This window comes from Polyodon spathula, chromosome 28 (assembly GCF_017654505.1).
Source record: "Polyodon spathula isolate WHYD16114869_AA chromosome 28, ASM1765450v1, whole genome shotgun sequence".
NCBI classification, from domain to species: Eukaryota; Metazoa; Chordata; class Actinopteri; order Acipenseriformes; family Polyodontidae; genus Polyodon; species Polyodon spathula.
The window spans coordinates 410,309-434,726 of NC_054561.1; the positions used below are offsets into that span (position 1 = coordinate 410,309).

At 42.5% G+C, this 24,418-nt stretch overlaps 4 protein-coding genes across 7 annotated transcripts in view; 3 read left to right on the top strand and 1 right to left on the bottom strand.

Moving 5' to 3' along the window:
• Nucleotides 1–7,103, top strand: part of LOC121301860 (ATP-citrate synthase) — a 27,614-nt gene extending 20,511 nt beyond the window's left edge. For all 4 annotated transcript variants that reach the window (XM_041231521.1, XM_041231520.1, XM_041231522.1 and 1 more), the window contains 15 exons: nucleotides 127–268; nucleotides 836–1,004; nucleotides 1,209–1,312; nucleotides 1,719–1,916; nucleotides 2,464–2,545; nucleotides 2,688–2,798; nucleotides 3,217–3,344; nucleotides 3,518–3,611; nucleotides 4,472–4,626; nucleotides 5,182–5,332; nucleotides 5,470–5,613; nucleotides 6,002–6,115; nucleotides 6,241–6,323; nucleotides 6,511–6,587; nucleotides 6,860–7,103. In XM_041231521.1, the coding sequence (XP_041087455.1) occupies nucleotides 127–268; nucleotides 836–1,004; nucleotides 1,209–1,312; nucleotides 1,719–1,916; nucleotides 2,464–2,545; nucleotides 2,688–2,798; nucleotides 3,217–3,344; nucleotides 3,518–3,611; nucleotides 4,472–4,626; nucleotides 5,182–5,332; nucleotides 5,470–5,613; nucleotides 6,002–6,115; nucleotides 6,241–6,323; nucleotides 6,511–6,587; nucleotides 6,860–6,954 (1,847 nt within the window). In that variant the 3' untranslated portion in view covers nucleotides 6,955–7,103. The remainder of the gene's footprint in view (nucleotides 1–126; nucleotides 269–835; nucleotides 1,005–1,208; nucleotides 1,313–1,718; nucleotides 1,917–2,463; nucleotides 2,546–2,687; nucleotides 2,799–3,216; nucleotides 3,345–3,517; nucleotides 3,612–4,471; nucleotides 4,627–5,181; nucleotides 5,333–5,469; nucleotides 5,614–6,001; nucleotides 6,116–6,240; nucleotides 6,324–6,510; nucleotides 6,588–6,859) is intronic.
• A 2,183-nt stretch (nucleotides 7,104–9,286) lies between these two features.
• On the top strand, nucleotides 9,287–13,330 carry LOC121301992 (kelch-like protein 11). Its single transcript, XM_041231755.1, has 2 exons — nucleotides 9,287–9,866; nucleotides 11,481–13,330. The coding sequence occupies exons 1-2, from the start codon at nucleotides 9,385–9,387 to the stop codon at nucleotides 13,078–13,080; spliced, it is 2,082 nt and encodes a 693-aa protein (XP_041087689.1). The 5' UTR covers nucleotides 9,287–9,384; the 3' UTR covers nucleotides 13,081–13,330.
• Nucleotides 13,331–16,416: 3,086 nt separating this feature from the next.
• Nucleotides 16,417–19,308, bottom strand: LOC121301742 (kelch-like protein 10). Its single transcript, XM_041231338.1, has 4 exons — nucleotides 18,874–19,308; nucleotides 17,960–18,577; nucleotides 17,421–17,570; nucleotides 16,417–16,791 (listed from the first exon to the last, which is right to left on the bottom strand). The coding sequence occupies exons 1-4, from the start codon at nucleotides 19,291–19,293 to the stop codon at nucleotides 16,417–16,419; spliced, it is 1,563 nt and encodes a 520-aa protein (XP_041087272.1). The 5' UTR covers nucleotides 19,294–19,308.
• A 2,593-nt stretch (nucleotides 19,309–21,901) lies between these two features.
• The window catches only part of LOC121301743 (cytosolic 5'-nucleotidase 3-like), a 4,262-nt gene continuing 1,745 nt past the window's right edge, over nucleotides 21,902–24,418 (top strand). Inside the window, exons 1-4 of the mRNA XM_041231339.1 lie at nucleotides 21,902–21,918; nucleotides 22,288–22,377; nucleotides 22,793–22,955; nucleotides 23,304–23,506. Coding sequence (XP_041087273.1) covers nucleotides 21,902–21,918; nucleotides 22,288–22,377; nucleotides 22,793–22,955; nucleotides 23,304–23,506 — 473 coding nt within the window. The remainder of the gene's footprint in view (nucleotides 21,919–22,287; nucleotides 22,378–22,792; nucleotides 22,956–23,303; nucleotides 23,507–24,418) is intronic.

Genomic DNA, 24,418 nt, shown 5'->3' on the forward strand with positions numbered 1-24,418 from the left:
TGGGAAAAATGTTAAAAGTTTTAAGATGGCAATTCTGGCCAATGGGGTGCGGGGGTTGCTTAGGTCTGGAAACTGGGGAAGCTCAGCATGTCCCTTCTTCTTGTGATCTGTTTTCTCCCTGCGCAGCTAAAGCTACCACCCTGTTCAGCAGCCACACCAAGTCCATCGTCTGGGGCATGCAGACAAGGGCAGTGCAGGGCATGCTAGACTTCGATTACATCTGCTCTCGGGTGGAGCCCTCTGTGGCAGCGATGGTGTACCCCTTCACGTGAGTGTCGCCCTGCTTTAACGTGAGGCTAGCGTTCATTTAATAATTATTAATGACCATGAAGTCTACATGGTGCAACATGTTGCAAGCAACAACCAGTCGTGTTGCTGTGACTTTGTGCCACTTTAACACCAAAGTATCAGTGTTCAGCATTTGCTACCACCAAAACGGAGCTGAATGCCAGATGCATGCACAGTGTAGTTGTCCTCTGGTTTTCTCCCATAGTTTTTATTTATAAATGCATATGTAATCCTGCAGTAAAATAGTCTGCAAGTGTGGTTTTTTTTTTTTCATGTATTATGTTACTATCATGTATTGTGCACTTTCCACTGTATTTAGTGTACTATTTTATGTATTATGCTACTATCATGTATTATGTACTTTCCACTATTTTGAATCTATTATGCTTTCTTTTTTAATTTATTTTTTACTATTGCGTATTATGCATTTCTCTATTTGAATTATTATGGATTCTTGTTGTTACTGCATCTTGTAAAGCGCTTTGTGATGGTCGTCCACTGTGAAAGGCGCTATATAAAATTAAAGATTGATTTGATTCTTCTGCAGTGGGGATCACAAACAGAAGTTTTACTGGGGCCACAAGGAGATCCTGATCCCAGTCTTCAAGAGCATGGGCGACGCCATGAAGAAACACCCCGAAGTCGACGTCCTCATTAACTTCGCCTCCCTGCGTTCTGCCTTTGACAGCAGCATGGAGACCATGCAGTATCCTCAGGTACGCAGGATGGGCCCTCTCTCTTACCAGGGAGGGCAGCTCGTCTGCTGTCTCCTCCTGGAGCTCGGACCACTGCCTTGCTTTGCAACTGTGAAAGACTTTTGGAAGCACTAGATTGTTCACCTGCAGTCATTCAACCTTAGGGAGACTTGCAGAGCTACTCAAGAATGATGCACATTTGACTTTGTTTTTCTGTTTTCTCAGATCCACACCATAGCTATCATTGCAGAGGGCATCCCAGAAGCACAGACCAGGAAACTGATCAAGAAAGCAGACGAGAAGGGGGTCACCATCATCGGACCGGCCACCCACGGTAGGAACCCCCCCCCCCCCCCCCCACCCCCCCAAAAAAAGAGAGCCGCTGTTCTTTAAAAGCAGTGCAGTACTCCTCCATTGTAAAAGAATCGACTGTGAACAATAATACAGCTGCAGTAGTTTCTTTATAGTTTTAATATTGTTTGCAATTGTTTTATTTGTTCCTCTCATAAAAATATACCCTTTGCCCTATGCTTGCTTGTTAGAAGCTAATTTGGAAGCAGCTAGATTATTTGACAAAACTAAACATATATGCATTATGAAATGGATCGCTAGATAGGAAACTTAACATGGCACAGTTATGCACGCAGTGACCGAAGGGGATGTATAAGCTATTTCTAGCCTCATTAAGGCATGGGCCATGGTTTGAAGGAAAACTTCTGAATTATTTTTGTTTCAGGTTGGTGGTATCAAGCCTGGCTGCTATAAGATTGGAAACACAGGTGGGATGCTGGACAACATCCTGGCCTCCAAGCTGTACCGCCCCGGCAGCGTGGCCTACGTCTCTCGATCGGGGGGGATGTCCAACGAACTGAACAACATCATCTCCAGGACGACCGATGGAGTCTATGAGGGGGTGGCCATCGGGGGGGACAGGTAGGGAGGTTTCTCAAACATGGCCACCAGCATGATTTTGTGCGGCCACAGCAGCTCCAGAGTAGCCCAACATCCTTAATCATCAACGACGGTATATTTATGATTTGTTATGGAGTTTTACTATGTAAAAGCATTGTTAAATTTAGCTCTGAATTATGCAGCAATGATTGAAAACTATATTAGATATGCATATATCCACATATTCTTCATTTTTCAAACAATTAATGAAGTATATTTAGGAAAAATTTGCTGTGCGGCCACCAGTAAATGTAAGTGCTCTCTGAGGCCACCAAAGAAATTGTTTGAAAACCGCTGGTCTACAGCATTGATCTGACTGCACCTTACATGTCTGGATTCTATAATATTGGGCCAGGACATCTCTTTTTGAAAAATAAATAAAAATAAGATCTCTATGGATTCACCCTGGTTAGCTAGGTCATCCTTTGAAATCCTTATTCCTAATAGAATTGTCTTTTTTGACCATGTTTAGTCTTCGTTTTCAACCTATGACCGAAACCTTTTTTTTTTTTCCTTTTCTCTTCTCCAGATATCCTGGTTCCACCTTCATGGACCATGTGCTGCGTTATCAGGACACTCCAGGGGTGAAGATGATCGTTCTGCTCGGAGAGGTGAGGAACACTCCCTTTAGTTCACCAGTCCTCCTGGTGGTGCTGGTGGATGGTAATAGTAAAAGCTGCAGTAGAAGTATCAGAAACGCAGTGCTGGGGAGTTGGCTTTGTAAAACCGCATCTTCTGCTGCCTCTTCCACAGATCGGTGGCTGTGAAGAGTACAGGATCTGCCAGGGGATCAAGGAGGGCCGGATCACGAAGCCCATGGTGTCCTGGTGTATTGGGACCTGCGCCACCATGTTCTCCTCCGAGGTGAGTGCAACACAGCGCGCTGCAAGCCTTAGCAATACAATGCAAGAAGTTTTAATTGCCATTGGTGAACATCCCTTGAATCTTGAAAGGATGTTTTAAATAGGAAATTGGAACAATATATGTGGCACGCCGCAGGCAGCAAAAGTGTGTCAGACAAATTCATTATTAATGTGTGGAAGGAAAAGCATGCAGTAGGATGGTTTGAAATGAAAACGTCTTCTTATAAATACTTGATCACAAATCCAGAATAATTAAGTTCGGGGTCCACATAATGCCAAAGTTAATAAACACTGATCTAGTCTGTCCAGGCTGCAGGGAAAAAATGTATTTAAATTTTTTTTTTTTTAAATTCATGGTGTACATCAGACCAAGTATTTGATGGGTATTTATGCATGGCTGTGTCTTGGTTCTGTTTCAGGTCCAGTTTGGCCACGCAGGAGCTTGTGCTAACCAGGCCTCTGAGACTGCTGTAGCCAAGAACCAGGCCCTGGCAGAGGCTGGAGCCATCGTGCCCAAGAGCTTTGACGAGCTGGGTGACGCCATCAAGTACGTCAGTGAGGATGTACAAGCATGCACCCTTTTTTTTCTTTTTCTTTGCTAAATATATATGTGTGTTTATATATTGTTATGGTTTTACATCTGAGGGTGTGTGTGTGTTTTGCTAGCTCCGCAGCAGAGGACTGAGGTTTTGATTTTTTCCTGTCCTACCTCCTCCGCAGGTCTGTGTATGACGAGCTTGTTGCTAAGGGTGTGATCGTACCTGCAAAAGAGGTGCCTCCTCCCACGGTGCCAATGGATTACTCGTGGGCTCGGGTAAGTCTGGAGGAATTGCCTCCTAGCGAACTGAACCCACTCGTGTGTGCTGCATTGCAGAATCGGGCTTGTGGGTGCAGGAAACAAGTTGCTGAAATGGTTGTACAGCAATGTGAAGGTTTTCTGCAAGAATCGTTGCTTCAGCTGTTATCTGATTATTCCGCCCTGCCGAAATGGATAGAGCGGAGGTGTCCGCATAAGTAGAACACCATTTCTTTTTTTTTAATTATTATTATTTTTAATATAACATATATACATGCGTATCTATCAACTCCTGAAGATATGCAACGGTTTCCATTGTAGTATGAAGGTAGAATTTGATCATCGTTCTCTGTGGTTTTAAAGATCCTATTGGAGAATTGCTTAGAACCTCCTTGCCAGTGCTTCTCCTCCTTCAGTCCACATTAACAAATAATATGCCTTATTTATTCTGTTCTTTGATCTCTGTATGCTGCTGATTTTAAGTTTGACACAGGCATGGTTTTTGTCTTTTTTTATATATTGTTTTGCAGGACCCCCTTGTAAATGAGACCTGGGTCTCGATAGTTAAATCTCCTGGGTTCAATAGTACAAAAATCTATATACCATATCTTATTAGAAGGATTTAATAAAGCCAAAAATGGTACATAGGGGATGGATGCATGTATAGATAGATGTATGGCAGGATTAAACAGCAGTGAAACTTGGTATACATTCCTTTTTCATGCATTCTTCAATAACAATTGTATTCCCACTATATGCAATTTCAGGCCAGTACAAACAGATATCCATATACCGTTTCCTTCTGGAGATACTTTCTCAGCATGGCAAGTAGAAAATCCAAGTTGTTCCACAATGTAACTCCCGGTGTGTCTGTGCAGGAGCTGGGTCTGATCCGCAAGCCGGCCTCCTTCATGACGAGTATCTGTGACGAGCGGGGGCAGGAGCTGATCTACGCAGGGATGCCCATCACAGAGGTGTTCAAGGAGGAGATGGGGATCGGGGGAGTGCTGGGACTGCTTTGGTTCCAGAGGAGGTGAGCCTGAGAGAGGCTGCCCAGTCGGCTGCGCTGGACAGAAAGCAATCCATGACTGCTGTAGAGAGGATTGCTCTAGACTGAGCTAGAGAGGGAGAGAGCGAGAGTAATCCGGACTGTTCTAGACTGCAGCTCGAGAGGCCAGGTGTACTAGACTGGTGATTGACGGACAGGGCCCTATTTTTAAGGAATTAAATAATTCCTAGCACAAACGTTAGTAATTTAACTGGTTTCATACTACAGTGGGGAGCTATAGGTAAGAGACCATGCAATTTGCATTCTGCCTCATAATGAGAATACATGGGTTAGTGTAATGGCATTATGGGTCAAATTGGGCACCAGTTTTAGATTTTATTATGTATTGTTACTTTTGCAATTCTTTACCACAACTTGATACTGCATACTTCTAACAGACCTATAAAGCACTTTGAGATACTGTGGTATGAAAGGTATTATATAAATAAAATGCATTGAATACAAAGGCCCTGCCTTGGAACCTTTTTGGAACCGGTTTTATCAACATCTTTACACCAGCGTGCACTCTGCTCCCTGCAGGCTGCCTCGCTATGCCTGCAAGTTCATTGAGATGTGTCTGATGGTCACTGCAGACCACGGGCCCGCTGTGTCAGGAGCTCACAACACCATCGTCTGTGCCAGAGCCGGGAAGGACCTCATCTCCAGCCTCACCTCCGGGCTGCTCACCATTGTAAGTTCTTTGGGGGGGGGGCTAAGAAACAGCACGAAGATAAGGCGGGACCTTGATGTTCTGCCAGGACTTAAACAATAATAATAATTATAATAATAACAACAACAACGTTCTTTGTGGCTGTGTGTCCTGCAAAGGGGGACCGGTTCGGTGGTGCTTTAGACGCAGCAGCCAAGCAGTTCAGCAAAGCCTTCGACAGCAGCCTCATCCCCATGGAGTTTGTGAACAAAATGAAGAAGGAAGGCAAGCTGATCATGGGGATTGGGCACAGAGTTAAATCAGTAAGTGAACGCAGACAGGGTTTCCCTGGCACTAGAGGGGGCTGTAGTGTGTAAGTTTTTACTCCTGGATTTTTAAATGCATCAAGAAATCGAGTCGACCAATGATTTAGTGCCTTTATAGTTGTTACCATGCATTCTCTGTCCCAGCCAAGCAAAATTGCATCAGTGGGCCTACACAGGATTTGATAAACATGGAAAACGTTTTAGTGTGACGAGTTAATTTTCTGCTAATATATACCCTAAGGTAGTTCCATTAAAGTTGAAACAACTTCCATAGTAAAAATGTCCTTTTTTTTTTTTTTTTTTGTCTATTTCCATCTTCTTTTTGACAGCAGCTGTACTCTACATGGGAGTTGATGCGTGTTATTATTCCCATCTTTCGTTTCAGATAAACAACCCAGACATGAGGGTTCAGATTCTGAAGGACTATGTGAAGCAGAACTTCCCAGCCACTCCTCTGCTGGATTATGCTCTGGAAGTGGAGAAAATCACTACTTCCAAGGTAGATAGTCCTAACCCTTTCAGTTCATACCCCTCTCTCTGTGACTGTGACCAGGGACCAGTATTGCATGCAGTGCAAGTCTTTGTGTTGAATTTTGTATTCTCCCTTTTTTTTTCTCCCCACAGAAACCCAACCTCATCCTCAACGTTGACGGCTTAATTGGCGTGGCGTTTGTGGACTTGCTGAGGACCTGTGGGGGCTTCACGCGGTGAGGAACGAACTTTCTGTATTTCAGCGAGACTCTAACCAGTGCGGATTTCAAAGTAGAGCACAGTGAGGAGTGGGATTGTGCAAACATGCGACTGAAAGGATCCGTTGAAAAAGACTGTTAATCTGTCTGATCTCCTGTTTTGTTGTTGTGACACTGACCTTCCTTTGTGGAACTTCTGTTACAGGGAGGAAGCCGATGAATACGTGGATATTGGAGCCTTGAATGGCATCTTCGTATTAGGCAGAAGCATGGGCTTCATCGGTAAGCGGGTTTGTCCTCCCTTGGCTGTCTCGGGAAACTAAAAATACCTTTTAAAATGAGCAAAGAATCAAGCAAAATTTAAGAATAAGAATGTGCCGAGAGACAACTTTAATTTCTGCAAATATATGGTAGTTCCATTTACAGCTCAAACGACATAGTAAATATTTGATCTGTTTTCACAAGGGGAAAACTTCCCATCCTTTTATAGACACGTTTAACAGCAACTGATTTGTAAGTTAACAAAACCACATTTTCTTTTCCACTTTACACAGGACACTATTTGGACCAGAAGAGGCTGAAGCAGGGTTTGTACCGCCATCCTTGGGATGACATCTCCTATGTTCTTCCTGAACACATGACCATGTAATATCAAAGAAGCCCTGGAGTGCCACCTAGTGGGCAGTTGAAGGATTTTTTTTTTTCTGCACTATATAGAAAACTGATGTACGGAGCTGGGGAGGGTTTTGGGTTAACTATTATATTTTCTTCATATTTTTTGAGTGTAACATGACATGCTTAAAAAAAAAAAACAACAACAACAATGCAACTGAACTGTGCGATCAGACCTCTAGTTTAAATAATCAGATTGAAAGGGGCGATTGCTACAGTTTGAAGCTCTCTGTGTTACGTGCTACAACAGTAGAGAACTTGTTTAGCATAACTATAGCCTTGCTGTGTGTATCACTCTGTTGCTACAATGGTGTTTTTAAGAGGATCATCTCATGTAATGCTATCAATTTTTGTTCAGTACTAGCAATAGAAAAAGCCAAATAGCAAGGAATATGTACAGGCTGTAGGAGTGATTGAAAAACGAAAGCATGCATTTTGTGTGCTGTGAAAAAAAAATTGAGCAGTAGTAAAGAGCTCTGAAAGTGCAAAGCTTGCAAAGGAATGTGAAAAGAGATCTCCCTATTGGCGAGTGCATATACTGTTTAATTAGGAAGACTGCTTAATTACAAAACAGTTATCTTAAGAGCCTTGCATCTTTTTAAAATGGCTTTGTACAGTAAAAGCTGAGCCACAAAATGCCACTTTTGCTAAGGTTGCTGTCGGTGTAGCAACTTTTGGGAACTTAAAAAAAAAAAAAAAAAAAAAAAAAAAAAGGACCCTGCGTAGTGTAAATGAGATGATCTTGGTAAAATGTGCAACATTTTATAAAAACCTGCTTTTGCAACTCAAACTCACAGCAGGGTGGCGTCTTAACACTGTAACATAAGGGACAACATCATCAAAGCTCATGGTGTTTTCTGATTGTAGCTTACTGTAGACTAGCTTTAACTCTGTTACTGTGAGTACGGTTTAAAGCTTTCCTCTAGCTGCTTCTTAGTATTGGCTAGATCCAAGATGCATCACTTGTACTCCAAACACAGAGCAGTGTGCTTTATAATATTGTATTTTCTTTGATGTTAAATAAATGTGCATCAACATTATTATAGAAAAAAAACAACAATGGTGTGTAAGTTAAAATAAAGAAAATGACTTGGTTAAATGCCGTGTGTTGTGTATATGTGATATTTCTGCCTAGAAGAGCATTATTCTCTCTTTTTTTTTTTTTTTTAACAAATATAATTTCTGCCTTTTTTTTTTTTTTTTTTAAATGATTTAGACTTCCATGCACTCATGTAATCTTAAGCCAGTTTGCAGGAGGTGACTTTGGCAGAAGTAGATTTGCTAAGGCAACTTCGGTTTAGAGAAATTTATGGGAAATGGAAATATGGTAGACAATTAACCACGGTAAACGTGTAAAAGAGAGTAGTTGGTGGTTGGTTGCACTTGACTGGAGTAACTAGTTTCTATCTAATTTGTAAGGAAACCGAAATAAATAGTCATGTATGCTATGAGCCTACTACAGTGCAAATACCACCACACATATGTTCATGAGACAGAGAAGCGACCAATATGTCCAGGATCATCGATCTGGTCAAGATTAGCTGGCATGCGGCTCCTAGGATCAGGAAGTTTGGACAGGAAACTGAAATCCTGTCAGACACCTGATCAAAGATTCGCTTACCAGCAGGTACAATAGTGGCTTGATTTTTGCAGTGTGCGGTACACATCAGGGTTTGTAAGATAAGCAAACGCATTCGTCTTTTTTTTTTTTTGTTTTGTTTTTCAAAGCTTGCCAGCCTTTATGTGGTATAGTACTCGTTTTAATTTATTCATATCTAATACTACTGTCGGTCTAAAAGTTTTGGAGGGACGTTGTCAAAGCATAAGCCAAACCCACAAACGCGACAGAAAAAAAAACTTTTTTCAAGATAATCCTATTATTTTTTTTTTCTTCACCTTGCGGTTAAGGGCTTCCGTAATATCTTATGTCTATTAAATAATTCTATTAAATAGTTTATAGTATTTTGTATTATATATTGCGTTCAGAGAGTGACCCTTATACATCTGCACAGTCAGTAGGCAAGACATTTAACGCGTGGAATAAATGCACAATATAAACCCGATATTAAAAATAAAAAAAAAAGTTTGTAAAATAGACTTATTCGTTAGAATGCGATTTCAGCATTCTAATTATAACATTTAAATTAACTGCGTGCTGGGATAGGAGAATATGTGCAAGTTCTAAAAATAACGAAGCAGATAAGGTAATTTGCTTAATTCCAATCTGACAATAAAGTGATTAATCCCACCATTCTGCTCCCACGCCTTGCTCGTTGCAGTCTTGTTGCGTGGAACGTCATTAGTTCATGCGGTGGGCGGTTGTGTTGCATGTGTGCAATGTCACTCTCGTTTGTGTGTTTTTCTTCTGGGCTATTTTTTTTAATTTAAAATCTAGAAAACAACAAAGATGGCAGCCGCTGCTCAAAACCTAGAGGAACCTAACCAAAGCGGCGGCGGCGGCGGCGGCGGCGGAGGAGGAGGAAGCAGTAGCGGCAGCTCCCTCGCCGGGGACGGGGATTCGGAGGAGTCCGAGGATTTCACCTCCTCGTCCCACTGCTCCGAGCTCTCCCGCCGGCAGAACGAGCAGAGGAAGCTCGGTCTGTTCTGTGATGTTACCTTGGCCTTCAGCAGCGGGGCGGCCTCCGGGGGGGTGCAGAGCTGCGAGATTTCGGCTCACCGGTCGGTCCTGGCCGCGGCCACCGATTACTTCACCCCGCTGCTTGGGGGACAGTTCTCTGAATCTCTCTCGGGCCGGGTGGAGATGAAAGAATGGAGTTCGGAACTAGGGCCAGACCCGGAGACTGTGGAGAGCGTCATTCAGTTCATGTACACCGGGGAGATACGGGTCAGCACCGCCAATGTACACGAAGTATTGGAGCTTGCAGACAGGTATGCAAAGGACAACGAGATGTCAGCGCAGTTGGTACCGTGAATTGCTTTTGATACAAAGGATGCTTTAGACATAGATGTGTGCAGAATGTATGCTGTAACACTTACCGCTGCAACCAACAGGTTAAGAGTCCGCGTTTGTTGAACCTGCATGTACTGAAGCTACGAAAATAAGATTGAATTGCCTTACTGGGGTATACTTAGTTTGTGGCAATGTAGTTGAATCTGGTTTGCAGTAACATTCATTCATTGAAGGGTCCGTTTTCAATTGGAGTGAGAGCTAATAAAATGACTAACGCAGTGTATATGCTGTGAGTGATCTTTGCAGGAACCAATATGGCATTCTAAAGTTATTTATTAATGAGATGAGAGAGCTGGGCTTTAACCATTGCATGCAGTGGAGCCCAATCGCTACATTTACCTGGGTATAAAAATACTAAAAGAAACACAATACGTTATTTAATTATCCCTACATTTAATATTATATATAATCATGGTATTCATGCTCATCATCCCAACATGCAAAATTTCTGAATTATCATGTTCATGGTATTTATTGGTGTTCTTTATTTTATTTGTTCTAGTTGTAACAGCTATACTATAATAGTTATTTAGTCATATTTAGTACACCACTTTCCTTTAGTAGCTCAGCCCTCGCGGACCATAGTTTCCCACTATAAGCCTCCAGTCCGTTACCTGATTTAATTTATTGGTTTTATTTATATATAATGTAATATTACACAGTACACCCTCACTATAACAAACCTGCTGGGGTCCAAGCCTTTTGGACCCCAACATCGAGGCGTTCATTATAGCTAAAGGACAATCAAAATATAGGATAAAGTGTTGGAGTAAATTTAGTGATTAGGAATAAAAGTAGAATTACATGTGACTGTTTGTCATTTGTATGCACTATTATGCCTTTTGTTTTATCCTATTTGTTAAAGAATTAAAACGCAGTACAGAAAGCAAAAATCCCAAGTTGAAGCTGAACTTTTATTCAAAATCAGTCTGTCATGAATCGTTTCAAAGTGTGCCAAATCTTAATCCAACATGGAAGAATCACAAACTGATCTTTTATTCAAATCAACCCGACATGAAAAGTTCACCAGAGCCTCAGGGTTTTTGGTGGTGGTGGTTGTTTGTTTTTTCTGTAATCAATTTTGCTTTGCCGCACGGATGCCGAACAAGTCAAAAAAGAGTGCTTTCTGACAACATGTATTCATGACAGAGATATGCCTGCGTTACTGCTTTTTTCAAAAGATCAGTATAGTTTCCAGCTTTGTGCAACATGAAATTATTTTCATTTGAGGTGCAGTTTACACAGCGCGCTTTTTATTAAGACAAGAGTTGACTTCACTGTGGAGATGGCATCCTGTGCATACAAACCGGGGTTGAGTGTGTGTTTATATTAACTTTTTTGGGGGGGGGGGGGGGGGGGGTTGCGTTGCGTCCTGGGGCCTGGTTTGTTGTAATGAAGGGTGTTACAGTGAGGGTGTACTGTGCATATGTGTGTGTAATATATGTATACTTCATGATAATTTTTAACTTGATACTTGTGCATCTTAATTCTGCTTTTTTTTTTTTTTTTTTTTTTAAAAACTACCTCCATAGGTTCCTCCTGCTGCAGCTCAAAGAGTTCTGCGGGGAGTTCCTGAAAAAGAAGCTCAACCTGACCAACTGTGTGGCGGTGCACAGCCTGGCGCACATGTACTCCCTGGACCAGCTCGCTCTGAAAGCCGCAGACATGATCCGCCGCAACTTCTACAAAGTGATCCAGGACGAGGAGTTCTACACGCTGCCCTACCACCTGGTCAGGGACTGGCTGTCGGACGCCGAGATCACCGTGGACTCGGAGGAGGTCCTCTTCGAAGCCGTCGTGAAGTGGGTCCAGAAGAACTTTGAGGAGCGTGAGAAGTACTTTGAGGAGCTCTTCAGGCTCCTTCGTCTGCCCCAGATCAAGCCTACTTACCTGACCAGGGTGGTCAAGTCTGAGAAGATGGTCACAGAAAACGAGGCCTGCCTGAAGCTCGTCTCTGAAGCGGTCGAGGGCCACGCCATCAGGTTCGAGAACGCCAAGCCCGCTGACTTGGAGTACTGGGCCTCTTACATGGCCTCATACATGGCCTCTTTCCAGCCTCGCTTCGGCCAGAACATGGATGTGATCATGGTTGTGGGAGGCGTGTCAGAAGGCGGGGATTACTTGAGCGAGTGCGTTGGATACTTCATCGATGAGGACAGGTGGGTCAACCTGCCTCACATCCACAACCACCTGGACGGGCACGCCATCGCCACCACGGAGTCGCATGTTTATGTGGCCGGATCGATGGAACCCGGCTTCGCCAAGACCATGGAGCGGTACAACCCAAACCGCAACACTTGGGAGCAGGTGAGCAACCTTCTCACCCGGAAGCACTCCTTTGGGCTCAGCTGCATCAAAGAGAGCCTGTACAGTGTCGGGGGGCACGGCAACTTCAGCCCGGGCTTCAAAGACGTCAGCGTCTACGAGGCGGAGCAGGATAAGTGGCACAACCTGGAATCTGCGCCCAAGATCCTGCGTGACGTGAAGGCGATCAGCGTGGAGGACCGCTACGTGTACCTCACCGCCCGGACACCGGTGGACGCGGACAACGAAGATGGCTTGAAGACCATCACCACCCGCTACGACACAGACAGCCGCCAGTGGCAGGAAGTGGAGTCGCTGCCGCTCATCGACAACTACTGCATCTTCCAGATGGCGGTGGCCACCACCAACTTCTATCATACTGCCTCCTGCTGCCCCAAGAGCTACAAAGACGTGCGGGACGAGGCGGTGAAGCAGAAGATCATGAGCAGAACCCCGGACGAGATCCTGGAGAGTCTACCCCCAGAGGTGACGAGCAGCGAAGGGGCCGCTATCTGCTACTTCAGGGAGGACGTGTTCATCATCGGGGGCTGGAAGAACAGTGACGATGTCGACAAGCAGTACCGCAAGGAGGCGTACCGCTACTGCGCCGACAGGAAGCGCTGGATGCTCCTGCCGCCCATGCCCCAGCCCCGCTGCCGGGCAACGGCGTGCCACGTCCGAATCCCTTATAGGTACCTGTACGGGACTCAAAGGTACCCCATGCCACAGAACTTGGCCCGGCAGCGGGACAGGATGCAGCAGATGCAGCAGCTGCACAGGCGCACCCTCACCCTAAGGAGGCAACTGCAGTCCCAAATAGAGTGTTAAGATGTTTCCAGAGTTCGAGCGTACTTCACCAAGAAATTCAGTCCTGACTACTCCTGCATCTTAAAGTTTTCCTTTGGTGGTTGCATATACTCTAGAAGTGAAGAACAAGCATTAAGATGTTGATTTGTGCCTGTTGACATTTGCTGGTTGAGCTAGTTACCATAGTAGGGACTAAGTGCATGCGTTACAGATGTTGATGAAACAAATTGACTCTTTTTTTAAAAAAAAAAAAAAAAAAAAAAAAAAAAAAAAAAAATTGTTATGATCTTGTGATGTTGAAGCTTTATGTACAGATCAACAGATGCCAGCGTTCGATCTGCAAGCTTTGTGCAATATATATGTGTTACTCCAAACAGCTCTTGTGACACAGTGAAGAGACTTTTTGGATTTTGAAAGCAAAAAGGGGATTTGTTTAATACTGAAGAATGACTTTCTTCAACTGAGTCTTATTCTGCTTGCACTTGTATATTTTGTTTGTCTTGTGCTTTAGATCTTAATGTAGACTGAAAGGGATAGAAAGCATGCAAGGGGCTGCCCTGCTAACATACAGATAGCTACATTGCTTTCAAATAACTGGTTAAAAGAAGTTATCTTTGTGTAGTGTCAGTCATAGGGATTTTATACTAGGTGCTTTTTCAGAATAATTAATTACTTAACGGCTTCCTATTGTGTGCGCTTATCTTTCTCTATTGTTTATTTAGCAGGCGTCTTTATCCAAGGCGACTTAGAGACTAGGGTGTGTGAACTATGCATCAGCTGCAGAGTCACTTACAACAATGGCTCATCCAAAAGACGGAGCACAAGGAGGTTACGGGACTTGATCAGGGTCACACACTGAGTGAGCCGGGATTTGAACCGGGAACCTCCTGGTTACAAGCCCCTTTTCTTTAACCACTGGACCACACAGCCTTTCGGCATCATTTCTACCTAAATCATTATTTTACGTGCTTGCCAAATATGCTAGCACTAATCCAGAGTTTCAGTGGGAGCACACGCTACAATTGCACACTCTGGTGACCATTTTAGAAGTGATGTTTTTAGAGGAATAGTTAGTAAGCCTGGTAAGTAATGATCCAGGTAGAAATAACAACAGAAAACGACAGCGAACGCACATAATAGGCTATTGCACACGGGTTTGAGGTTTCCAGTTCCTTTTAAAAATCAAATCAATTCAGAGGCTTTCATGTGAAGCCAATTTAATTGACTAATGCAACAGTGACTCCAGCTTAAGCAATTTGTTGCTACTGCGGGAAACTCAATTTAACAGAATACTGCCAGTTGCAATTTGTGATCAATGATGTGTTGGCACTGATTAAAAGGGAATGGGGATTGGAATTGCAAATTGATTTTAAAATGGAATTGGAATTAAAAACAAGAATCGATCCCAGCCCTGAATGCACAGGTAAGAAATGAAATAAAATCCAGAGATGGTATTGTGTAAAATGTGCACAGTAGGATTCATGTAGTATTAGCATGTAAATGAAGAGGACTGCACTATCGCAATGTGTATACAGCCCTTATGTATTGCTTTTCAAACACCAGAGACAAGGTGACGTGCTTGCATTGATCCGGTTATGAACTGGATACAACTGACCAGATTCCCTATTGGATGCATTTCAAGTGTCTGCACCTGGTTTCAGCAGCACGCACTGGCAATATATCCAGCATTCCAGCTTGCATTCCCGAATGATGGCAACCCCAATCCATAAGCAAAATCCTAGTACAAACTTGGGTCCCCTGAAAAGCTCTATTGTTAAACCATTGTCACTTTTGTTCAATTAATAAATTAGTTTTTTGTATTATTATTGATCATCACTAACCTGCACAGATCAAACATTCCAGTCATTTGTGTGCCACTTACATTCCACGCATATTCTAAGGGTTACTTTCACTAGCTATACCAGGATACAGAGGCTTGTCAGAAGAGCTGTTATGCGTTCATGTATTGATAAGTTCTCATCCAGCTGCAGTCCGCATTTGGTTTACTTGGTATAAATGGGGGGCAGACCAATATTTTTTTTTTTTTTCTTACCATTACCAGCAAGAGAAACATTTCCACTTGAGAGAAATAGAATTGCAGTATTTGGTGTTGATAAGCACTGTGCAAAGAAAAATAAAACTGAATAAAAGAGGGCAATTTTAAAGCTAGTTATTTAATTTTTTTGATACTTTTCAGAAATGGTACTTTATGACATCCTTATGGCTTTCATCTCTGCATTTTAAAAGAACGATATGACTGAGTATTTAGTCTTTGAAGACATACTTCATAATCCCTTGCCTCGAACCAAGAACAATGTGTAATGTTTCCAGAGAAATGAGTGTTGGAGCTATGAGAGCACGCCGGTATAATTTCTTTAGCAACAACAGACTGTTACTCAATGTAAACGTTTAAGACGTGGGCAAAAAATAAAAAATTTTCCTATTTTGTTTCTGTATTAAATTGACCTAGGTGCGGACCAGCATGGAGACAAGGGTTTCTCAAGTGGCTTCGTACCTTTTTTTTTTTTTAATTGAAAAAAGTGTATTTGAAATTAGCTGTAGGAGTTCAGCTACACAGAGAAAGGGGAGAGTAGTAAAATCAAAAAAGAAATACTGAAGCTATTTTAAAACCCTTAGTGATTACGTCTTTAATATGTTCTGCCTGCGTCGACTTTGATCTGAAAGCGTTTTACAGTTTCCTTTTTTTTATTTGTATTATTATTGTTATGATTATTTTTTTAAGTGCTTTTTGTTATTTGTGGCTTTTTTAGTGATGCTTACTTGAAATTGATGTGATTGTACAGTGGTAAAAACTTAGATGGATATATAAATATAAATTTATACAGTATAATGTATGTGCATTAATGGACCATGTTAACTTTATCTGCTAAGTAAATAAAACGTAGGCTATTAAAATCTTTAGAACCAGTTCCTATAGTAGTTTTTCCTTCTTTGTGTGGTATGATTTATGACTGAGTACAATATGTTTGAACAAATTCACGCCATATGGGGTACACCCTTATAACATTTTTGCATGATAATTTAGCAAATTTCCCATGGTTATACTCTGCATTTACCACAAAATACCTGTTGATTTCCTAACTCAGATCCATTCTTTATTTTTTAATAAAATAAAAAAAGTAAGCCAATAACAATTTTGAATCTAAACCTCTGAGAATTTAGCCCCCTAGCTACTTGTACTTAATTATTTCCTCATTAGTATTTCTAATTAAAAAAAGACACACATTTGGTTCTCAATGTTAATGATATAATTGATAAAACTGTTTGTTTGTTCTTCATTAAGGCCTAACCGGGTGTGTCTGTAAGAAAGCTGGGCTCCAGGCTCATGTGTGAGCCTCAGGCTGAGAGGAGGCTGGTGGAAGCGGACAGTTTGAGCTCATCTCGCTGTGCGAGGTGGGGCAGGGCATCCCGGGGCGCGGCGTACACCCGTACGTTGGGCAGCCCGGGGACCACACAGCAGCTCAGTGCGCTGCGGTAGATGCTCATGTCGTGGCCGTCGTACCACTCGTCAGTCTTCTCGTCGTAGCACTCCACGTTGAAGGTGGTGGTGAAGCCATTGAAGCCGCCCACCACGAAGAGCAGCTCATCCACCACCTCGATGCCGAAGTTGCTGCGAGGGTTGAACATTGTGGGTACCGAGCGCCAAGTGTTGGTCAGCGGGCTGTAGGCCTCTGCGTTGCGCAGGCGGTTTGCTCCATCAAAGCCCCCTACCTGCCCGGTGGAGGAGGGGAGAAAGGGGCAAGGGTTCAGTGCAGGACAAGACTGGTGAATTTTGTATTTATTCTTTTACCAAAGTACCAAACACATTTTTCTTTTGAATAAAATTAGAATAAGTTAAAGAGAGAATTTAAATAACGGAGATGCCAGTTAAAATGATCAGAAAAATTACAAAGTAGCCTGTCCTCAAATGAGGACAATCCTGCTTAATGGATTACCCAATTTCTTTTGCCAGGGAAGGTCAAGAAGCTGGCGTGTAAATCAAAATGCATTCAAATGAGCGCAAACAATATGATCACATTCATCAAATTACATGAAACAGTTTAGGAACAATGACCGAAACAAAAACACGTTTCAGCTATACAGGTGTCAGTTTTGAAATTTTTTGATGGCTTTCAAAAATTGGAGCTGTTTGAATAACCCATTTACAAGTGTGTGTTATGATATATTGCAGGTGAATCTCGTATCCAAACACTGTATAAACAAAGGAAGGTAAGTCTCTTGAGCGTCTGTAGCAATTTTCTGTGTATGTGTTAGAATTGTTCATCTCCTGTGTGCCATTAAATGACTGTAAGCGTGTGTGTGTGTACACCCTTATCTTTACTCGGGAGACGGTTCCTTACCGCATAGACCTGCTCCCCATATGCAATTACCCCCACCCCACTGCGCCTGCTCCTCATTGGGGTGATGATTGTCCACTGGTTCGTTTCAGGGCTGTACATTTCAGCTGTGAACAAGCATTCATTCCCGTTAAAGCCTCCGCAAATATACACCTGTTAAAAAACAAAACGAAGTCCAGTGAAGAAACTCTACTGCTGGATGTCAAACCACCCATGTACTGTGCTATGAGAATTCTTAATTAGCCAAGGAAGGAGTTGCCTGAAAAAAGTTTTATTGATCCTTTAGTGGAGGGCATGGGAGCATTGAGAGACAACGTGACAGCCAAAGAATGCCACAATACTGATGTTTTAGGGAAGAGCAGAAACTCCTTACTTGACTAATTTCTACGAAGGTTTCAATACCCTTCCAAAGAGGGAGAGGACACCTCTGTCAACAAGATCTCTGATGTGAACAATTGATGTTCTTTTCCCTGGGATTTCCCTGGTACAATTCAGAACTCTAAAAGCAATCCACAACCCTTGTGCACTCTGTGTTCACCCACCTTGCCATGGAGCGTGGTGGCGCTAGCGTCGCTCCTCTGCTCATGCATGGGTGAGATGAGAGTCCACTGATTGGTCTCGGGCTCATAACGTTCTGCTGTGTTGAGCCGCACATAGCCGTCGAAGCCACCCATGGCGTAGATGTAATCATCCAGCACCGTCACGCTGACGTAGCAGCGACGTGAGTGCATGGGTGCCACCTGGTGCCAAGTCCGCCTCACCGGGTCGAACTTGCGCACGCTGTTGAAGTAGTCAACGCTGTCAAAGCCACCAATGCAGTAGACGAAGCCCTTGAGGTAGGCGGCACCGTGGTAAGCCCGTGGGCTCTCCTCCTCACAGGTGACGTTGACCCAGCGGTCGGCCCGTGCGTCGTATGCCTCGATGGCATTGGTGGGGCTGCCCCCGCTCCAGCCCCCGATAGAGAACAAGATGGCATAGGGCAGCCGCGGGCGCGTCAAGGGGTTGCGGAAGTCGGAGTTGGACGGGCCGTGCATGTTGAGGTCATACATGGCCTTGAGTGCATTAATGATGATGGGTTTGCAGTCCTCGCTATCCTTCACGTAGTCATTGTTCTTCACGTTGTTCATGAAGTACTCCGCGTTCATCAAGGACAGCCGCACCTGTAGAGTTGCAGCATGAGTTATTATCAGAACATGTTCCTGCTTGATAATCCCGCTGACATCTAGTGTATAGGGTTGACCTATTAAAAGGGGCGGAAGAACATTGGGCTAAACTATCAAAGGTATTTACTTTAATTTGTTTGATTAAACAGTTGCGTAGAACAGTCCTCAAACTGAGGTCTGGGGAAATTCTGTAAACATCTCTTCTGTAAAACATTGTGTATTCACCCTGTTGTGGTGAAAGACAGGACATTTTATACCTACAGATAACATACATTACCACAAGCGGCTGGTACCTTGGGGAGCAGCGTGGAGATGAACTGCTTCCGGTGCTCGGGCAGGTGGGAGATCCATTTCAAGATGCCTTCGAAGACCACGTCCTCCTGCTTGACGTTCAGCTCATCCTTCTCAATGATGTCCCTCAGCTCGAAGAAGGCCAGCTCCAGGAACTCCTCGGACACCTTGATCATGTCCTCGAAGTGGTGCAGGATGAACATGTAGGCTTTGTGCCGCAGGTCTGGGCAGTAGTAATAGTCGGTGAACTTGCAGATCCCAATGCAGTTCTCCAGACAGAGCTGAGACTCCAGAAACTCGCAGCAGGCTCGCACGATCCCCAGGATATTGAACTGGTCGGCAGCAGCCAGAAGCCGCTCCACGTTGTCGCTGGTGACAGGCACCGTCCGTGTGTAGGCGTACTCCACAATCAGCTTCATCATGTCCGGCGAGACCCCTGGGATGTTGTAGACCTTCTTCTCTGTGTTGTTCCAGCCACTGGTGAACAGAGCCCTGCAGATAACATATAAAAGACTAGGGTGACTGTGTGGTTTTCCTTGAGGAGATACTGGACTACAGGTACCAGAATGTATTGCAGCGTGAGTTCAAACAACCCGGGCTGTGTTCAGCTAGACCACGGGTCTCCAACCCTGGTCCTGGAGAGCCCCTATCCAGCAGGTTTTATAGGTGTCTTTACATCATCAGTGGCTAAATGGAACACCTATTCATCTGGACTAATTAAGCCAATAATTGGTTCAATTAAGTAACAGAGAGACAGGTTGAAATGAAAACCAGCAGCCACTGTAGCTCTCCAGGACCAGGGTTGGAGACCCTGAGCTAGACAGATATAACATTGGTCAAATTGCCCCAGTGACCAAACTGGGGCGTTATGGCCACCCTAAGTGTGACTGAATAATATGATTCTGAATAATATTATTCAAGTTTTATTCAATAATGCATAACTATTAAAGTAGTAAAAACAAATAAAAAAATCATCATGGTACATCACCATGGGAACAGGTTTCCGGTACTATTTCCAAAGCTTAAAACACTCAAAACAATGTTTAGAATGTGTTGTAAGAGAGTTACTCAATCCTAATTAACTGTGTTTCAGTATTATAATGATAATGATGTTTTAAGATTTGGAAATTGTATCGGTGACCAACATTGGCATTGTGTTTTCACTGTTGCTTTTCTATGAAGTTTTTACAATGTACACTATTTTGTTTTTCAGCTACTGACCTAAAGTAGGAGCTGCAACTGCACAATATGTTCTTGTGAGCGTTGAAATCGATCCCGTTCACTTTGATCACAACGTCACACAGCTTCCCCTCCAGTCTCAGCTCATTGAAGACAGTGCAAGCCATAGCACTCATTTTGCGTTCCATGTTGCATTTCTGACCTTTTGACGAAGCGGATGGCTCTTCCATTCAATTCTGTCTCTTTTTTTTTTTTTTTTTTTATATATATATATATATATATATATATATATATACATATATATATATATATATATGTATATCTGTTTTTGTGTTTATTTACCTTTTTTTTCTTTTTCTATGACAGTACCAAAAAGATATCGCCACCTCCTCAGCATTGATAATAACACAGCTGCTCTGGAAAACCTGCTTTCCAGTTACTAAATTTCTGTTGCCATCTCATATCCAAGAAGTTCTAGAACACACACACACACAGTGACTGCATCATAATGAGATGAGCTCAGAGAGATGCAAGTTCTAGACTCCACTCCAAGAACTTACAACAATGTACAAAAAGAAGGAGGTGTGATACTTTTTATTGGACTAACTAAACAATAATTAATCACAGGCTTTCAAGACCTCAAAGGTTATCTTCTGGTGAAAGTAGGAAAGAGAGACTGATGTTTACATTCAAAGGTAGCATCAGAACTTATATACATCAGTGATGTCATGGAGTCATGTGGTAACCCTATTCTAGACTGTGAAAAATAATGACTAGATCAGTTTGATAAATATCAAACTTGTATTAAATCTACCAAAACAGACTTTATGTTCTCCTTTATGTTGACCTTCCGTTATCATTTGTTCATAAAATATACGTTTATTTATTTTGTATACCGCTGAATGCTGAAACGGATGAATATCACTTTAAAAATCTTTAAAAAAAATAAAATAAAATAAAACAGCTTTAGCTAGCTTTGCCTCTTCGTGTCACTGTGTACTATCATTGCTACTTGTTGTAAAAACATTTTATTTTTATTTTAGAAAAACTGAATCTTGCTGGAAAATGGTGAGTATGCTCTTTTCTGAAATCCAAGCTATACTGCGCATGTCCAAACATGTTTTGTCCTAATAGAAATGTTTTTTTTCTTTTTTAGACAAGGTGTAGTATTATTCTGTAATAGAACTGGGTCAGTTGAGTAGTACTGTACTCTGCTCTTCGTGTATTCTGTAGGCTGCTGGAACTTGAATGATATTAACTACAGCAGTGACCGAACACAAACAGGCAGAAGTGTGGTTGTTTTTTATGCCTTGTCGTGGGGGGAGTGGATTTTATTTTGCTAAGCTTTTCATCCGCTCGCTCAAATTGACTGTGGTACATTAGGCCCAACCATGAAACTGTGTAACATTTTAGGTTTTGCAGCGCTATGAAATTTGCTATCAGTTTTTACGACGAATCTCTATATGTGATGTCTGTACATCATTTTGTTGTGCGACCGCCTCAGATTTTGCTAGAAAAATTCAGCTGTGGGTTTTCGAGCCCGCTGAGTTCAGAAATACTAATATATATTCATTTTATTTTATTTTATTTCCCCTGTTGACTAAGGTGACTGCGTGTTCAGCGGGACAGCCTTTTTAACTCGCAACCCAGTGCATTCTGGTAAGCGTAGTTCTGCTTCTCTTAAAGCCAGGAATGGTACCTGAGACAGGTAAAACGTACTAGAATGCATTGGGTTGACAGCTAAAACGTACCAGAATGCATTGGGTTGACAGCTAAAACGTACCAGAATGCACTGGGTTGACAGATAAAACGTACTAGAATGCATTGGGTTGACAGATAAAACGTACCAGAATGCATTGGGTTGACAGGTAAAACAAACTAGAATACAATCACAACTAGATAATAACGATTAATACTAGACAATTACAGTATGCACTCCCTGCAATAAAGAGTAAAGTTTTGAGACCTTCACTTTACTCCCTCTAGCACCGTAAACCATAGCATTGCCACTGTTCCAACATAACTGGCTCCACTTGCAAAGACAGCACACAGCCTAGTATTCATTCAGCCAATGCTTTGATGGTCTGTTTTGTCATTTGACATATTGTTTGCAGAGATGCTTTACCTTGCTTTAAAAAAAAAAAAAAAAAAACGCTTTGTGCATGAAGACGTAGTGTGCTGTATATTTCCATAAAGACGTTTCCCGTCGTGGCTGACCCACTGTGGCTGTTCTCCAGGTGGATGAAAGCCCATGACTTGCTGGTAGAGCAGAAGATTCGAAAGGACCAGCTTGAGATGACAGTGAGGGAGTCGGGCGCGATGCTCAGGTAGGCATGACTGCTGCAGTTTGCCTGGAGCATTTCCACATTATGTAGTCTTGACCTTTAAAATCTTCAGAAATTTCTTTGACAAGCTTTACATATTTATATATGTATGTGGTTGTGTCTGTATGTGTATACAGTATATATATATATATATATATATATATATATATATATATATAGATATATATATATATATTAATTTATTCTTACATGAGGTAATGATGTTCTATATATTGTGACATCATTTTTATTAACATTTGCCCGCTACCTTTGCACTTCATTTAGCTGTGACCTTTGCTCCATTAAACTAAAACCTCCAGCCTGGAATGACTGTTCACAGAAACCCTGTGTACCACAGTGCTTAGGAAGCTGATCCCCGTTAAAAGCTATGTCGTCTCGCTCGTCTCCCCTTTTCTAGAGATGGGTTCAGGACTTTCTTTGATGAGCTTTACAAGCACAGCATTCCTCTGGTGATCTTCTCAGCGGGGATCAGGGATGTCCTAGAGGAGATCATTCGCCAGGCTGGAGTCTTTCACCCCAGCATCAAGGTGGTCTCCAACTACATGGACTTCGATGAGAACGTACGACTTGTAAAACCAGCCTGCGAAATAGCTTGGAGGCTATGGGTGTTGATAGATAAAATGGTAGCTGAGTCAGTCCAGCTAGACAAAGAGAAGGACACCTTTAACTGGACTGACTGAACAATAATTAATCAGAAGCTTTCAAGACCTTAAAATTCTCTTCCAGTTAGGAAAGAGAGCAATGGATGATATCCATAGAAAATTTCCTAGTTTCAACTGAAGATAATAAGTTTCAATGTTACATAACATGTAAGTCAACGGTGGCTTTGAAATGCCAGCCTTATTACTTTCTATGCAATATGCAACAGTAAATGATATGGCCGTGTGTCTCTTGTTTAAACGCCCCAGGGCGTTCTGCGGGCGTTCAAGGGAGAGCTGATCCACACCTATAACAAGCAGGGTGGGGCACTGAAGAACTCCGGGCTCTTCAACCAGCAGACAGGGAGCCAAAACATCATCCTGCTGGCAGACTCCATGGGAGATCTGAGCATGGTGGACAGAGTAGAGAACGTAGAGAACATCCGAAAGATCGGATACCTCAATGACAAGGTGTTAGCTGTTCACCATCCACCCTTCGTAGTGACAAGACACCACACTGTAGAGTCTTCAGCCAATCAGAGGGCTGTACCCAATACCTAAATCTCTGTATTAGTCGTGCACACCATTGACCTTTTTTGTCTTTTGCCACCTGAAACAGAACAGTGCCTTGTTGAGAAGTGTTGTTTTACATACTGTAAAATGAATAATGTAGTGCACAGACAGGTCTTACAAAAACAGCTGTCCTTTATTGAGGATATAGTACACAATGTAAGCGACCATTGCAAAAAAACCAAAGTACTTACACCAAATATACAACCCACTCTCTTAAAAGTCACTCAACCTGTCATCGAATAGAAATACCCATCGCTTCAAACCTCCGAATCAGAAATCAAAAGTTAAAATTAGAAGAAATTAAGTCAAGACGTCAAAACGCTCCGATGCCTTCAGTGTCTTCTAGTTTCAAATCTATTATAATTAACCAGTCCTTGAACAATTAATATATTACACTCTCAACCCTTGAAAAACAGAAAAAAAAATCACTAACCTTCGTTTTCCATTATCTACAAAATACACATGAATGAGATTCAATATACACCAGTGTATTCATGTCAAACTTCCAGTATACACATACTTCGTACGTCAGCAAAACATCTAGATCTTATGATAAAATCATTTTTTCCTTTTTTGCCATAGGCACCTTTTTTTAAAAGTACATCTTTCAACAATTTTTCAGCGATATCGTGCACGTTAGTGAGAACATATAAGAAAACTTTGTCTGTAGCAAAAGCTGTACATTTTAGATTCCACTGCACCATGAAGACTAAAGCTGAGGGAACACAGGAGCCACTTTTTCCAAGAACAGCAGCTTGAAGCCTGGTTCCAGGAGAGCTAGTCTGGATCAAACCCCAAGTCTCCCCTGGTGT